Raw genomic sequence first — 16193 nt, 5'->3', positions numbered from 1 at the left:
TCTTTCCTGAGAATCAGAGGAGGAAAAACATATTTTAAGTTGTGGTTAACATTTATTCTCAGATCTTCTGCTTTTAAAAAGACCTATAAAAATTGAGGTACGAAATTAAGTTATCCTAGAGCAATACATCTTAAAAGCTTTGCCTCAGAATCCTATTAAAATTGAGCCCCCCCAAGAAATTGAGCCCAACAATTGCACTGCTAATTTATTTTACTACACACATGCATAATTATTTATAATGCACGTGTACACAAGAATCTTCATTGTTACAATAATATGTAATATCAAAAGAGAGAAAAATGGAATCTTCCAATTAAATAATAGTTAAAATTTAGGGTTATTTATACAGTGGAATATGATACAGCTATTAAAACAATAGCATTTACAGACATTGAAAAATCCAAGTTAAAAAGCAAGCTGTAAAAGTAGTATGTTTTAAAAGCCTTAAATTTTGTAAAACTTATAAAATTTTTTTTTACAAAAAAATTTTGTGAATATTAAAATCACTAACAATATTAATTCAATAGAAAAACTGTAACAGCTAGTTTCCTCTAAAAAAAGATATTCGCACCACATTTCTGTACCATTTGAGTTTTTGTGAGTATGAATTAAGTACTTCTTAGAAAATGTCATTTTTAATTTGGCCTCTGAGAATCATGTCTAACTAGAATCATTGGGGAATGCATGTCTACCTACATCAGAAGGCTATTACTTACCATTTTAATTGGATATCCAATAAAACATAGGATTATTTTTGTGGCTACTTAAGCAAGATAGCAGTGAATAATTTTTTATTTATTGGTGATCTAGGGCAGGACTTCCCAGGTGTCTCAGTGGTAAAGAATCTGCCTGCCAATACGGGAGACATGGATTCGATGCCTAGGTCGGGAAGATCCCCTGGATAAAGAAGCAGCAACCCACTCCAGGATTCTTTCCTAGGAAATCCCATGGACAGAAGAGCCTGACAGGCTACAGTCCATGGGGTTGCAAAAGAGTTGGACATGACTTAGTGACTAAACAATACAACAATCTAAGGCAATGGTTCTTAATCATGGATGGTTTTGCCAAAGGGGATATTTAGCACTATTTTGAGTTATGACAACTGTATGCATGTATGTGTGTGCGTTTTTGCTAGCTAGTGAGAAGAGGCCAGGGAGGCCACTAAACAGCCTACAACAGATAAAGCAACAGGTAACAAATACACAGATAGCAAAGAATTACCCCACCTAAAATGTCAGTAAATTTGAGGAACACTAACTACCCTAGTTTTGCTAGGACATAACACTTTCTTAGAAATCCTTTACCCTTGGATATGATTGGGATACTTTACCCTCACTTGGGATGATTTCTGAGTCTGGTCTTTTGTTTTTCTTTTTAAATTCCCATCTCTACACAATGAACACAATAATCTCAAATGGAACAATTATAGGAAAACATGTAACTGACAGTGTATTATTACATAGTTCCAGGTCCACTGCAGATACTGAATAAACTTTGAAAGCCTGGCTGTCTCAATTCCTACAATGTTACAAGATAGTATGTATAAGGAAAGAGTTTTCAAACTAGCTAATCATCTTATCGAAACTATGTATAAGGTTAAATTAGACTAGCTCAGGTCTATACATATTTATGGCATTTTAAAGACTACTTTTCCATGTTTAATGACTTATTAAAAAAAAAAAAAAAGGTCTCTTTTTCAGATTTTTGATGCAAGAGGATGGAAGTTACAAATACAGCCTCTGGAGTTGGGACTGCCTGTCTTTGAATTCCGGTTGAATCATTTACTAGCCATGAACTTCTCTGATTCAATCTCTTCACTTATAAAATGGGGATAATGAGCATTCCCTTTGGTGGGTTTTTGTTAATATAACAAGTCAAGGATGCAGCAGTTATGAGACTTGCAGGGAAAGATCTGGAATCTGAGCCATTATCATTACCACACTCTCCTGTCCTTGGTCTGAGAATCTCTCTTTCCCAATTCAACCCACTCAGACAGCGCTGTCACCCCTCCAGACTGTCCGACCCTTCTAAAAGGCTCTTCATTCTGAGAGGAGCCTATCTTTGGTGCCTGGCATGAGGTAGGCTGTCAAAACAGTGCTGAATGATGGGCAGAAAAATGGAAGGATTCATTTCAGAATATTAAATGCACTTTGAATAATCAAGAACTGAAAGTAATTGTTATACTTCACTATTTTTTCTATTGTGGTTAAAAAAGTATATCAGAATGATATACTTACTCCATCCTTCCAATCAGTCCTTTAAGTACCCATTCTTGAATCTACCAATGAATCATTTTCTTCTTGACTGGATTAGCAGTTACACAGATACTTTTCTTATGGTTATTTAAGTTATATATATATTTTATGTTCTCTGCATACATGTTTAAAATGTACAACTTAAAAATACTTGATTTTAAACAAAAGGCCTAAGGGTTGAAATTTTTCTGAATATAGGAAGAATAAACTGTGATAAAGTATTAAGGGATTCATTCTTATGATGTGCACAATAAACAACTTGAGAGACATCTAGCTTGAGCGAACTCCAATTTTCCACTTAAGAAAGTTTCTGGAGTACCAGTTGCATTTCCCATTTATCTGAGCTGCATGAAAGAAAAGGTCCCACAGAAAAATGGATATAGAATTATTTAGTCCATCCTAGCTAGAATATGAATGGGGCCAAAATGTCACATACAAAAACACAAATCAAACTTTATTTGATAATGATTTGAGGCAATTAAGGCAAAAAAAAAAGAAAAAAATGAAACACACATGCATACACTTACCAAGACAGTTGCAAGTAGGCAATTCAGAATCTTTCGTTGTGGACACAAGGGTTTTTGTAGGATTGGTAAAGAAGTTCATCGCATAATCATTAAAAGTTTTCTGTGCACTGTTTATTGGGGAAAATTCTGATGTTCCAACACTAGATGAACAGACATCCTCTTCATTTTTGGTAGAAACCACTGTAATTCCACCTGAACATACTACATTTAGGTTCCTGAGAATTTGTGCTGGGTCTGGTAACGGGGTCTCATGAGAGATACCAGGAAATGTTGGCAGTCTCTGATGCATGAGTTGGTCTTTAACATCCTCTTGGAACTGTCTTTGGTCACTGCCATCCAGGACATTAGCACACTGGTTGGTTGGAGAGGCTGGCTGGAGTAAAGGATGAGCTTTCTGATTGACATTCACTGTTGGCTGTACCTGAGTATATGCATTTTCTGAAAATGCCTGCCCAGTGGATTCTGTTTTTAACGGGATTATGGGGATAGAATCCAAGGGTTCAACCTTCATCTTTTCCTGTGCTAATTCAGGATAATATCTCTCAAATTTTATCTGAGCAAGTGGAGGAAATAATTTTTTGTGTTCTAATGCTGAACTTGTTTGAGTCAGTGGTTTCCATACTTTAGTTAGGGGAGGAATTTTTCCCAACAGAATGGGAAAATCATGTGGACCAAATTGACCAAATCTTTGAAATTTAGATGCTATCCAAATGTCATGTAATTTACTATACTCATATGACAACTGTTCCTGCTTTTTCTGGTCATTTTCTTGACAACTTATGACCATGTGCTTTTTTTTCCGTCTATCTCTTGATGGAGTAGATTTTGTCTTTTTCTGGATTGTGTTCTTTTGCTTTATTACTGATGAACCTTGATTATTTTGAACACTGGAAGGTGGTTTCTGTGGTGGTGTGCCCATCTCCTGGTTATACTTTTGCTGTACATTATATGCAACAAGGCTTGTTGGTGTACTTTCAACTTTTTTGTCCTCTGGTTTCACATAATTGAATTTAATCATTGATGCAAGTTGTGTTAATTGTGCGGCAACATCTTCTTCTATTTTACTGTGAACTGAATCTTGACATGATGAATCATCCTTTGAATCCACCTTGATGCTGTTGTCCAGTGACTGGTTACAATACTCTGATTTGCTAGTTATTGTGGTCAACTGCTGCAAATTCCTAGAACTGTCAAGAGTAATCCTACCTTGCGCAGTATTTTTATTGGTATCAGTTTTAGATGAATTTGAATTTGGTATAAAAAGTGAATTTGTGACGGTTGAATTTTCCTGTGCCTTTGTGGATGCTTGGTCACTAGGTGAGCTGTTGTGTGACTTAGAAATGCTATTTTGGCCATTGAACACTACAGCATTGCACGAGCTTTGCTTTTCCAAAGACGGACAGTGATGAAGGCTCTGTGACTCCCCTTTTAAGTTTGGGTCTTGGAAGTCTTTTCTCACAGAATACAGAATAGCTTTACAGCTGCTAAGCAAACTAGCTGTTCTCTGTTCTGTTTCTTCATCCTTCTCTGACTTTGATGGAGAGGAATTTTCTGATGGGGCTTCTGAAAGTTGTGTGAGAGCTTCTATGGCCACTACTTGTTCTAGTGTTAATCTCCTATCTTTCATTAGGGATAGGAGACTTGGTTGAAGTGTTGATCCTTCTTTTAGTTCTCTATTTGCTATAATTTCTAGGGATTTTGGTTGATCACTTTCATTGTGTATAGTAGTATGACTATTTGAGTTGCAGTTCACAGGATCTGGGAAAGACTTACAATTAAAGCCAGGCTTCTGAATAACCAAAACATTACTCTTCCCCTTGAGATGATCACAGCTCGCACTAGAAGCAATGGTGCTCATGACATTGTTATGGTTTGCGGTGTCTTTCAGGAATTTATAAGGATTGTTTTCAAATGCCTTGCCAAGTTCTTCAATGTTGATTTTTTTAAAAGACAAATTTGTTTCAGTTGGTAAATAGTGTACATTTTTAATGCCATTTCTTACAGTTTGTGCAAACAATTTTTGAGGTTCAAGGAGGTCAGTAAGTAGAATTTTTTTCCTGTCATCTTCAGAGTTTTTCAAATTTTCAACTTCTGTTTTAATTGTATTAAATTCTCCTTTGACATGATCAGTTAAGTGTGATTTCTTGTTTTGTGTCCAATTCTCCACTTCAATACCTGTCATACTTTCTTCATTTTTAGTTACATTTTCTAAGGTACATGAATTCAATTCCAATCTCTGTTCTTCCTCATGAGCACAACTACTGTATTCCATGGATTCTGACTTGGGGCCATTTACCAGTTTGTTGTCAAAATCTGCCTATAAAATAAACACAGAAATTACTCATATAATCTACTCCGATACCTGAGGAAGAGTCATAAGAACTTTACAATTTAAAAGCAACTAAATGTGAAGTCCCTGAAAACATTTTATTTTCACTTTTTATATTTTCTAATAATTTATAAAAAATCAATAAGGGGAAAAGAAAAAAGAGAGGTAGAAACCATTATAATCCCATGCCTGTTAATGTTTTGGTATACTCATTTTTTCAAAAATAAAATTTTTTTACAATTAAAAAAAAAATTGTAAAATATTTTCACAATTGGTGTCATGGCAACCCTCTCCAGTGTTCTTGCCTGGAGAATCCCAGGGACAGGGGAGCCTGGTGGGCTGCTGTCTCTGGGGTCGCAGAGAGTCGGACACGACTTAGGCGACTTAGCAGCAGCAGCAGCAGCAATGAGCAATACCTACTATTTCAATGCAAACTGTAATGAGACACACACATACAAAAAAATCATACATCATCATAGGTAAACCTATGGCTGGTTCATGTTGATGTAAAGCAATTATCCTTCAATTAAAATAAATAAATTAAAAAATATATAAATCATAAATACTTATATAGCTTGCTGAGTTTTCACAAAACTGCTATGTACCCAAATCCCACCAAGAAATTTACATCTAATAAACAAGGTCCTACATTATCGCACATAGTATATTTAATATCTTATGATAAACCATAATGGAAAAGAATATAAAAAAGAATTTATATACATATAACAAACACTTCCTGTACAGCAATTACACTGCAAATCAACTATATTTTGATTAAAAAAATTTTTAATTAATTTTTAAAAACTTATCATCATCACTCCAAAACCAAAGCGTAACCACTGATTTGGCATCTTAGATTTCTTTTGCTTATTTCCATACTTTATACAACTGACTTTCTTTTACTCAAAATTTTGTTTGTGGTAGTCTTCCATGTTGTAAAGTATAATTGTAATCCATTGATTCCTCCTGCTATACAGTAATTCATTAATTGAATATACAATGTATTTTTGTGTTCTACTGTAGATGGACATTCATTTTTACGTTTTTGGCTACAACAAAGTACACTATAACATATTACTGTTATCTTTTGGTGAACTTATATATACATGGGGTGGAGGGAAGTGCTGGATCATTCAGTGTGTGTATTAATATATGTGCATGCACCTTCAGCTTTAGGAGACAGGCCAAATAATTTTCTACAGTGGCTATCGATATATACTCCCACAAGAATTATTAATATGTTTCTATTTTTATTAACAATTAGTTCACATTCTTATCAAAACTTAGCATTTTCTGTCTTAACACATTAACCATTAGGGTGAGTGGGTAGTGACATCCCTTTTTAAAATTTTTTTGAGATGAACTTCCCATAAGATAAAATTCGTCATTTTACTATTTCAAGTTGTATAATTCTGTGATTGTATACACAATATTGTGCAACAATCACCTTTAATTCCCGAACACTGTCATTGCTTCTGAGAGAAACACTGAACTCACCAAGGAATCAGTATTCCCCTCTCTAATCCGTATTTTTTGTAAACCTTGAAACAAGGATTTCCCTGGCAGTCCAGTGGTTAAGACTCTGCACTCTCAACGCAAGGGGGCACAGGTTTGATCCCTGGTCAGAAAACTAAGATCCCGACTGCCGCACAGTGTTCATCCAAAGTTATACCACAGGATGACACAAGAGGGGACATTTCTGTCAGGAGTAAATAGAAAATAATCTTTATATTTAACATGGTGCTAGATGTTTTAGTCAATGCCTGAAAGACAGTAAAATCTAAATATAAAAATATTGAATAAATGATTATATAATTGACTCTAATAGAAAAACCAAGAGTATTGACTAAAAAGAAAAAAAGATTCAGAGTTCAGAGTTCATATCTAATTTCCTGTCAGGGTACAGGTTACATAGGCTATGTTTAACATGTCAAAATTCATTTCAAAAATGCAATATCATATATACATTATCCTATATGTATATTACATACACATAACAACTTTTTAAAAATAAATAAGATAGCCAATTTTTTTAAAGCAATATATAAAATTTTAACATTAAAAGGACTAATAAGTTAAGCATTCCGGGTAAATAAACAAATTAAGAGAATAAGTTCAATAATATTTAATATTATTGTTAAAATGCTGGCATTTGTAAGCAGCAGAGAAAATTATCAATTTCTTAATAATGACAAGAAAGATGTTTGATCCTTATAACATGCAACAAAAATTCCAGATATATTAGTAATTTAAACAGAAGAAAATCTAGAAAATAGGAAAAATCTTCCAAAGCAAGAGCAAAAAGTGGCAAGCCATAATAAAAGACAGAATCCTTTGACTACATATAATATTAAGACTCTGAAAGGCAAAGACACCATAATATGCTTTTTAAATTGCTGATCACAACCTGAGTTCCAATACCAATTTCATGCTTTGTAACAAATGCTTTTTTAATAGAATATTAAAGAAAAATAAGTATACTATATTTAGTAAAGATAAGTATTATCATAAAAATCTTTTATGTATGGTTTTGTGTCCATGTACTGAATAATGATGTAAACTGTATTTACTTCCTGATATGCATAGCTACTTACAAAGGTAGGAGAAATATTGTCAAAATTAAAGTGAAAATTTCATTGAAAAATTTTTATATTGAAATTTTTAAAAAATCAAGTGACAGACTGGATAAATACAAGATATATAGTTACTGTTCTTAAAGAAAAAAAAAATTTCTGAGAAATTAAAAAGGAAAATGACTCAATAGAATACTGAGGAAAGAACAGGCATAAGTACTTCACTTCGGTGGAAATCAAAAGGATCAAACTCTATCCAACTTCTTACTAGAAGAAAATGAAAATAAATGCAATCCAAATTGCAACAATAAAATGTAAGCAAATCATAATGCAATATAACATTTAGAGAAAATACGAAATAAACCCTCATATATTCACATTGTGAATTAATGTGCAGTCATTACTCAATGTATCAATCTAGTGATTGCATGGCAAGTTATTAATAATACATCATTAACCCAAAATAATGTGTGATAACATGTGATAAATTAAAATATCTTTTAATTTAAAATATACAAACAGTACGAATTCCCTGGCAGTTCAGTGCTTAGGACTCAGCACTTTCACTGCCTTGGCCCGGGATCAATCCCTGGTCAGGGAACTAACGTCTCACAAGCTTTGCTGGCATGGTAAAACAGAAAGTACGTCCAAATAATGTATTCATCACAAAGTGGATATAGAACGAACATACCTCAACATAATACAGGCCATTATAATAAGCCATAAGCCCAGAGCTAACATCATATTCAACAGTGAAAAGCTGAAAGCATATCCTGTAAGATCAGGAACAAGACAAGGATACTCGCTCTTACTACTTTTATTCACAATAGTATTGGTAGTCCTAGACATGGCAATCAGACAGAAAGAAGAAATAAAAGATGGCTAAAGATATCACATCAAAAGATGTTCAGCATCACTAATCAGAGAAATGCAAATCAAAACCACAACTAGAATTCACTTCACATCAGAATGGCTATCATCAAGAAGACCACAAATAGCAAATGTTGGTGAAGACGTGGAGAAAACAGAACCATTACACATTGTTGGTAGGAATATAAATTGGTGCAGCCACTATGGAGAACAGTATTGAGGTTCCTCAACAAAGTAAAAATAGAATTACCACATGATCCAGCAATTCCACTCCTAGGTATTTATCTAAAGAAAATGAAGACAGTAATTCAAAAAGATACATACACCCTCAATGTTTATAGTCGATTTTTTTTTCAAATCAATTTATTATTATCCTGACAGCTGGCATCATTAATACTTTGATAGAAACCACTTAAAATTAGCCAAACATATAAGATAATCACATGCAGAAGATATACAAAGTATAACCATTTAAACGGAGAAGGCAATGGCAACCCACTCCAGTACTCTTGCCTGGAAAATCCCACGGATGGAGGAGCCTGGTAGGCGGCAATCCATGGTGTAATAGATATAATTTGTACTTGACCATAACTTCTGTACCCAGAAATGATTGTAAAATTAAAATCTAAGATAAAATCTGTATACCATATACTTTGAGTGCTTTACATCTTAGAAAACAAAGGTAGTCTTTCACTGTTACATATTTAGTGTCTCCGGTGAGTTGAGAGAAACACCATAAAACTTCGAATTTTTGTGCTTTTCTCTTATTAACCATTGTGCATGCTGTGGTGCTCTGAGGTAGGTCTGGTGAAGGTCCATGAGACAAGGCTTTAGAATTTCCAGCGGATATCCAGTCTTTTATACTAATGAGTCAGGCCAGCTTTGTCTCATGGCTGTGTAGACTGCTAAATGAAAGACCACAGCGGTGATAACCGATGGCATATATTTTAGATATGAGTCAGCGTCTATTCAGAGAAGGCAATGGCACCCCACTCCAGTACTCTTGCCTGGAAAATCCCATGGACGGGGGAGCCTAGTAGGCTGCAGTCCATGGGGTCACTAAGAGTAGGACATGACTGAGTGACTTCACTTTCACTTTTCACTTTCATGCACTGGAGAAGGAAATGGCAACCCACTCCAGTGTTCTTGCCTGGAGAATCCCAGAGACAGGAGAGCCTGGTGGGCTGCCATCTATGGGGTCACACAGAGTTGGACACAACTGAAGCGACTTTGCAGCAGCAGCAGCACCAGTGTCTATCAAACTTCGCTCTCACAAAAGCACTGCTAAACTTTCAACTTTGCCTTTTGCAGGCTGCTGATGCAAAAAGTACTGGGTAAGAAGCTGATTATTGTTTGTACAGCTAAGTCAAAAGCAAGGACTTTCAAGACTAGGTGCTCCATTCTCAGAACCTGTTTCTTGATACAAGTGTCATCTGTAATGTATACAAATTCTGCTACTTCTGGGGGTCTGTATCTTCAAACTTTGAGGCTAACAGCATAGCAGCAGTGCCCGTAAGTTGAAGCTTTCCTCTCAACACAGACATGGATGAAAGAAACCTATAAAGGTAGTTCACAGTCAAATGCAGGGTCTCATTTTGTAGTATATTCTTCTCCTACGTCAGCTAACCAGCCTGCGAGGATAGCCTTCATACTGTTAGTAATGTCTGGCTGTTTCTTCATGTAACCCATGTTAGGCTTACATTTAACCCCCATTTCCTAAGGTATGTGTGAACATCCTCATGGTAGTCTGGTACTTCATTAACATTCCCTGGCTTTTCATCTTCCAATACAATTGATGTGAACATAGTATGTGGTGACTGCAAACTACAATCCACGGGGTAATCAAGAGGTACCAGTGGTTTTCTTGGTCCTGGTAAAGTAACAGCCAAGACATCTTCACTTTCTGCTTTTTTAGATTCAGTTGGCCTCTTTTGCATCCTTCTGCTTCATCTATATGAATGGTAAAGGCAGGCTGTTTACTGTTTAATTTCCCGGGAGGAACAGTGATATGCTCATCATTTATAGGAAGATCCTTAAGAGGTGCAACCCATCAAGTGTTAGGCCTCTGGGGTGCTGGACCCCTCGAGTTTCCGGCCTTCAGTACCACCAGCCCACCTGGTCGGGGACTGCCTCCTTCTCAGGGTTGATGTTCTCCTAGTCCTCCAGGAACGCTATCCGCTGCAGTGTTAGCGCCGAATCCGCCTAGCGGGCCAGTGGCCGGGGCGGGGAGCTGCCCACCATCACTGGGGCGCGGTGGTTCAGCCCTGCGCCAAGCAGCTTGCACTGCATCCCGCAGACCTCCTGAGGACCTCTCCAAACGTACCCCCGTGGCAGCCTGAGCCAGCCTGCTCGCCCACCCAGGGGGACCGTGTAGGAGCAACAACGTTGCTAAAGGCGGAGGCAAGCACTGCCAGGCCTGGAGGGGCAAGGACGCCTCGGAAATGAAGCGATCCTGCTAAAGTAGCCCGTTCTTGCAGTTCAAATGTATAGCAGAAATTATTTAAATAGCCAAGATATGGACACAACCTGCATGTCAATCAACAGATAAATGGATAAAGATGTTGTTTTATTATAGAAACTGGAATGTACTCAGCCATAAAAAGGGATGAAATTTTGCCATTTGCAACAACATGGATGAACTTGGAGAATATTATGCTTAGTGAAATAAGTCAGACAGACAAATACTGTATGATATCACTTATATCTGGAATCTAAAAGATAAAATGAATGAATTTAACCAAACAGAAACGGAATCATAGGTATAGAGAACTAGTGGTTACTAGTGGGGAGAAGAATGGGGGGGAGGGTCAAGTTGGGGTAGGGAATTAAGAGATACCAACTACTATGTATAAAATGAATAAGTTAAAAGGACCTAGTATACAGCAGAGGCAATGTAACCAATATTTTTTGTATTTTTTCTTCTTTTGTAACCAATATTTTATAGTAACTTTAAATAAAGTAAATAATCTTTATAAAAATTTTGCATCCTTTGTCGTATACCTGAAACTATTATTTTAAATAAACTATTCCTCAATTTAAAAAATACATAAAATCAACTTATTTAAATAGATAAAAATCTAAATAAAGTATATATAGGTTTGTTTTTAAAAAGAAGTGTTGAAAAGAAACCAATTTATTTGCCATTACTATTTAATCTTGAATACTAACACGGGGAAGGAAAGAGCAATTCTTAGGAATTGTACAACCCAGGATGTGCTACTTAACCTTAACTAAACCTTAACTTAAAGTTTTCTCTTTTTAAGAGATCATATATGATTGTGATGGTAATTAAGTGAGATAACTGTCAGATAATAACCGACTCAAGAGCACGGTGACAATGAGCTATCACTAAAAGAGAGTACAATTTCATCACAACAGTTATAATTCCAAAGCCATTAGCTCTATTCTCATATAGTCATTACCTGCAACAACTCATTTAATCTTCATACAACCCTGACATAGGCACTGTGGAAAGATGCTCAACATTAAAAGAAATGCAAATTAAAATGACATTTTTCATTTATCAGAATAGCAGTCAAAAAGTTTGACCACCTAGACCCTTGGACAAGCTGTAGGGAAATAAACTCACATATTGCTGGTGAAAGTACAAAAGGGTGCAATCTCTATGGAAGACAATTTGGCAATAATTATCAAAATTAAGTGCAACTTTAATACAGCAGTTTGAAATTTATCCCAGTTATACTTGCATATAACTACATGTTTTGACAGCTTTGTATATTTAAACAAATAGCTGAAAAGATTCCAATGTCCATCTGTAGCAGGCTAATTCAATTGTGATATAGCTATATAATGCCTTGAAACCATAAAAAAGGATCAAAAATTCCATAGCTAACAGGAAAAGATTATATGTGAGACACATTTTGTATAAAAAGAAATAATATACACATTCATATTTGCATAAAGTTACTCTGGAAGAAACTAATGGTAAATAGAAAGAGTTTAGGAGCAATTCTTTATAGTGAGGAAACAGCAAAGGTTTATTTAGGCCAGATATGATTAAAAGCTATTTTGACTTTTTAATATATTTCCCTTAAAAGTAAACCAAAATTGACAAAGCACTCTATGCAAAGACTTCTATGAATAGTAAGTGAAAGAAATCTAAATGCAGAATAGTTTATGTAGTATCAAACTACAAACAAATTAGAGCATGAGGAAGAGTGCAGAGTACATATTTTTTTATAATATTTGTTTAAGATATTTTAGGAAAGCTACATACAACAGTCAACATTTGTCTTTTAGAAACTCTACTCAGTGGTATTCTGATAAAGGTTTAACAATCAACTTGGGAAGTGGTGGGGAGGAAGCCCTATTTTGTAGGGTTGGCCAATTTTTGTGGTGCCAATCCACTATCAAAGTGACCAACTAAGCAAGAGTTGGGAAGAAATGCACACACGTAATAAGCTGGAAGGAGCTGTTTCCATGACATCACCAAGAGCGTGAATCCAACTACTTGAAACAGGCCCCAGTGACCACAGTTTTTAATGATGATTTTATTGGCATTTAATCTGCCTAGGTATAGTGTATTTCCTGAACATCCATCTTGAAGTGCAAATTATTGGGTTGGCCAAAAATTTCTTTTGGGTTTTTCTGGAAGCTGTCTGTTACGGCAAAACCCAAATAACTACCTACCTGTGTTTGTGTCTCTTCTCCTACCCCAGCCCCTCCCCCACAGTTCCATTCCTGTCCTCTACTACTCCAAAAAGACCCAAGGGTACAGTTTAAAAGACAGTAAATGATTTCAAAGTCCCCTAGTTGTCTGTCTTCCATTCAATACCCATCCCACGATTACAGGTTGCGTGTACTCTGAACTAACAGGAATGTTGAACTCCTGAGATGAGATCTGGATCCAGTAGTTCCCAAGCTATTGCCATGTTCTCATTTTTCCACATTCCTATCCTCAGGACACTTATACCTACTTTTGCAGGAGCCAAATGGTACTGAGGAAGTCAAGTGAAGCCGTTCACTCGTGTCCGACTCTTTGCGACCCTAGGGACTGTAGCCCACCAGGCTCCTCTGTCCATGTGATTTTCCAGGCAAGGATAATGGAGTAGGTTGCCGTTTCCTTCTCTAGGGGATCTTCCCGATGCAGGGATCGAACCTGGGTCTCCCGCACTGGGGGCAGACGCTTTACCATCTGAGCCACCAGGGAAGTAGGAAAGAGGGCTTCTCTTCTGAAAATTCTGACTCTGCCCTTTGAACAGGATCTGATTGTAGCCCTCCCAACACACGCTCACATTCCATACGTGCTGTATTTCCTACATCCAGAAACAGGTACCCAGACTAGATGAAAAAATAAAAACTCTGAAAATACTTTGAGAGCTTTGGTCCAACAAGACTATGACCTTTACTATACAGGTAAATCAGTTTGTTTCTTAACCTACTTTTCATTTTTTTCCCACCCCTTATTACAGAAGTCTTTTAAAACATTTTTTCCCTAATATTCCTCCCCAGAAGATCTTAATACCTCCCCAAAAGATCGTCATATCATAGATATAGTGTGTATGTGTTTACATACAGTGACCTCATTGTGATATCTTAAGTTTTTTCAACCCCTCCCCCACCAAGAACCAATCTTTTTCACCTCCTTGGAGGAAAAAGCAATTTTAAAAACTAACAAGTAGAGCAGCAAGAGCAGCCCACAGTGTATTTATCCCTAATCAGAAGAAATACCTTCCAAGTCTGCTTTCTCAACCTGAAAACTGAGCATATGAAGAAAAACCCAAGGAAAAACCACTGAGGCCTCTGTTAAGTTTGACTTTAAGAAAACACAATCATTCCTGATACTGTATTTTCCTCTCTCACATTCCCTTTAAAATACACCAAGAAAAAGATGCAGAGGTCAGCCCTGCTCTCCAACCTACTACCAAACAATGCTCACCACAACTGCTTGCTAACAAAATCAAATTTAAGTCAAAAGTAAAGACGAACCAGTGACTCACCAAAGATCCACCTAAGGAAATTCTAAAATAAGCATTTAACACACACATACATCAAAAATATCCTCCTTCAAAGGGGATCTACTTTATTTTATTAGAGCAGTGACATTATCTACTCCAGAATCCCAGCCATTAATTTCCCCTTTTCCTTTTTTAGGCATAAAAAAGGAATATCTGCCCTACCAAGATTTGTAACCCTAACATTCTTTTTTAGTTTTGCCTCTTATCTGTTTCTCCAGTTTGCCTACAGCTACCCAGTGAGGGGTTTCAAAGGCCACAGATAGGCAGGGCTGGGTGGGTCAGCCGGATGAGAGGGAGCATAGAGACTGGATGACTATACACCCCAACCTGTCCTACCTTGGTGCCACAGGGCCTCATGGTTTTTCCAAGCTTGTGCCGAATGGGAGCCATGGAAGAAACTACAGATGTTTCTCAATTTTCTCCTTCAGATCCAGAAGCCAGAACCAAAAGCTTTCCTAAAGTTTTCATTCTTAACCCCCAAAACTCCACCCTCATTTGGCCACAGGGTTTTAGAATCCACAATAAATCCTTTACTTGGGGGTGGGGCAAAGGAGGAGACTTAACTAAAGGGAGGGACAACTTCTATTTAGTCAAAAACCAAGTTAATTGCAAATGAGTTCCAAAAGTATAAACCTAAGAGCTAAACTTCTCTAGCCGTAGATGACCTTGTCTTAGACCACCTCCTCAGAAGCTAAGAGCCAGTATAATTTATTCCTAGTCAAAAAGATAAAAATCCAGAACTTTCCTGGCGGTCCACAGAGCTCAAGTTCAATTCCCTAGTCAGGAAACAAAGTTCCCACATGCCTCGAGGCATAGCAAAAAAAAAAAAGTATGTAAGACATTAAAAAAAAAAAGAAAGAAAGAACGATAAGAACCCCCTCTCTGGTGGCAAGGCTAAAAGCACCAAGGCCAGGACTGTCTGTCAATAAGAGCCCATTATGGTACCTCCCTCAGAAAAATGATGAAGAAAATTGAAATCAGCCAGCCCACCAAGTACACTTGCTTCTCTGGTGGCAAAAACAAAATGAAGAGACAAGCTTTGGGGATCTGGTTCTGTGGTTCCTGAAAAGGTGGCAGGTAATTCCCAAACCTACAGCACCACTTCTATCATGCTATAGTTTGACTGAAGTAACTCAAGGTCCACCGTTCATAACGTTGCTAGCCTATAATAAATGTGTTAATTCACGTAAAAACAACAAAAGACAAAAAAAAACCCCCAAAAACTCAGACTCCAAATCTGCCTCAAGCTATCAACCCACTAAATCCCCTCCTCATTCAATTATCTTCAGGGGTTACCCCTCAAGGTTATGAATGACTTCTGAACTGCCAAATCCAAACATTCCTTAAATATCACACACCTACTCTGCTCTTCTGCAGATCCCCAAGGGCATTCTCTAATGACACTAAAATCTAGATCTCCCCTGGAGTCCCTCTGTCCCTTGAATGTCTGTCCCTTGGCTGTAGGTGTGTCTCCCAAGCCTGTTCCTTAGAAGATTCTAAATCCACTGCCTTTTTGTTCTTCACACTTTTTGTGAACAACCCTATCCAAGCTTAAAATTAATAACCAACTCTATGTTCAGTGTATTATTCTTAACACTTTTTTACATACCCTAACTGTTCCATATATTTTTAATAATGTGAGCTTTCCCGGAATGAAA

General features: G+C 36.7%; 1 protein-coding gene and 1 pseudogene across 4 annotated transcripts in view; both read right to left on the bottom strand.

Moving 5' to 3' along the window:
* TET1 (tet methylcytosine dioxygenase 1) overlaps window positions 1–16193 on the bottom strand; it is a 136819-nt gene that overhangs the window by 45901 nt on the left and 74725 nt on the right. For all 4 annotated transcript variants that reach the window (XM_024986938.2, XM_024986939.2, XM_059882668.1 and 1 more), the window contains one exon: window positions 2783–5099. In XM_024986938.2, the coding sequence (XP_024842706.1) occupies window positions 2783–5099 (2317 nt within the window). The remainder of the gene's footprint in view (window positions 1–2782; window positions 5100–16193) is intronic.
* On the bottom strand, window positions 9004–11546 carry LOC781771 (cyclin-A2-like; annotated as a pseudogene).

This window comes from Bos taurus, chromosome 28, assembly GCF_002263795.3.
Source record: "Bos taurus isolate L1 Dominette 01449 registration number 42190680 breed Hereford chromosome 28, ARS-UCD2.0, whole genome shotgun sequence".
NCBI lineage: Eukaryota > Metazoa > Chordata > Mammalia > Artiodactyla > Bovidae > Bos > Bos taurus.
This window is presented reverse-complemented; position numbering and strand designations above follow the sequence as displayed.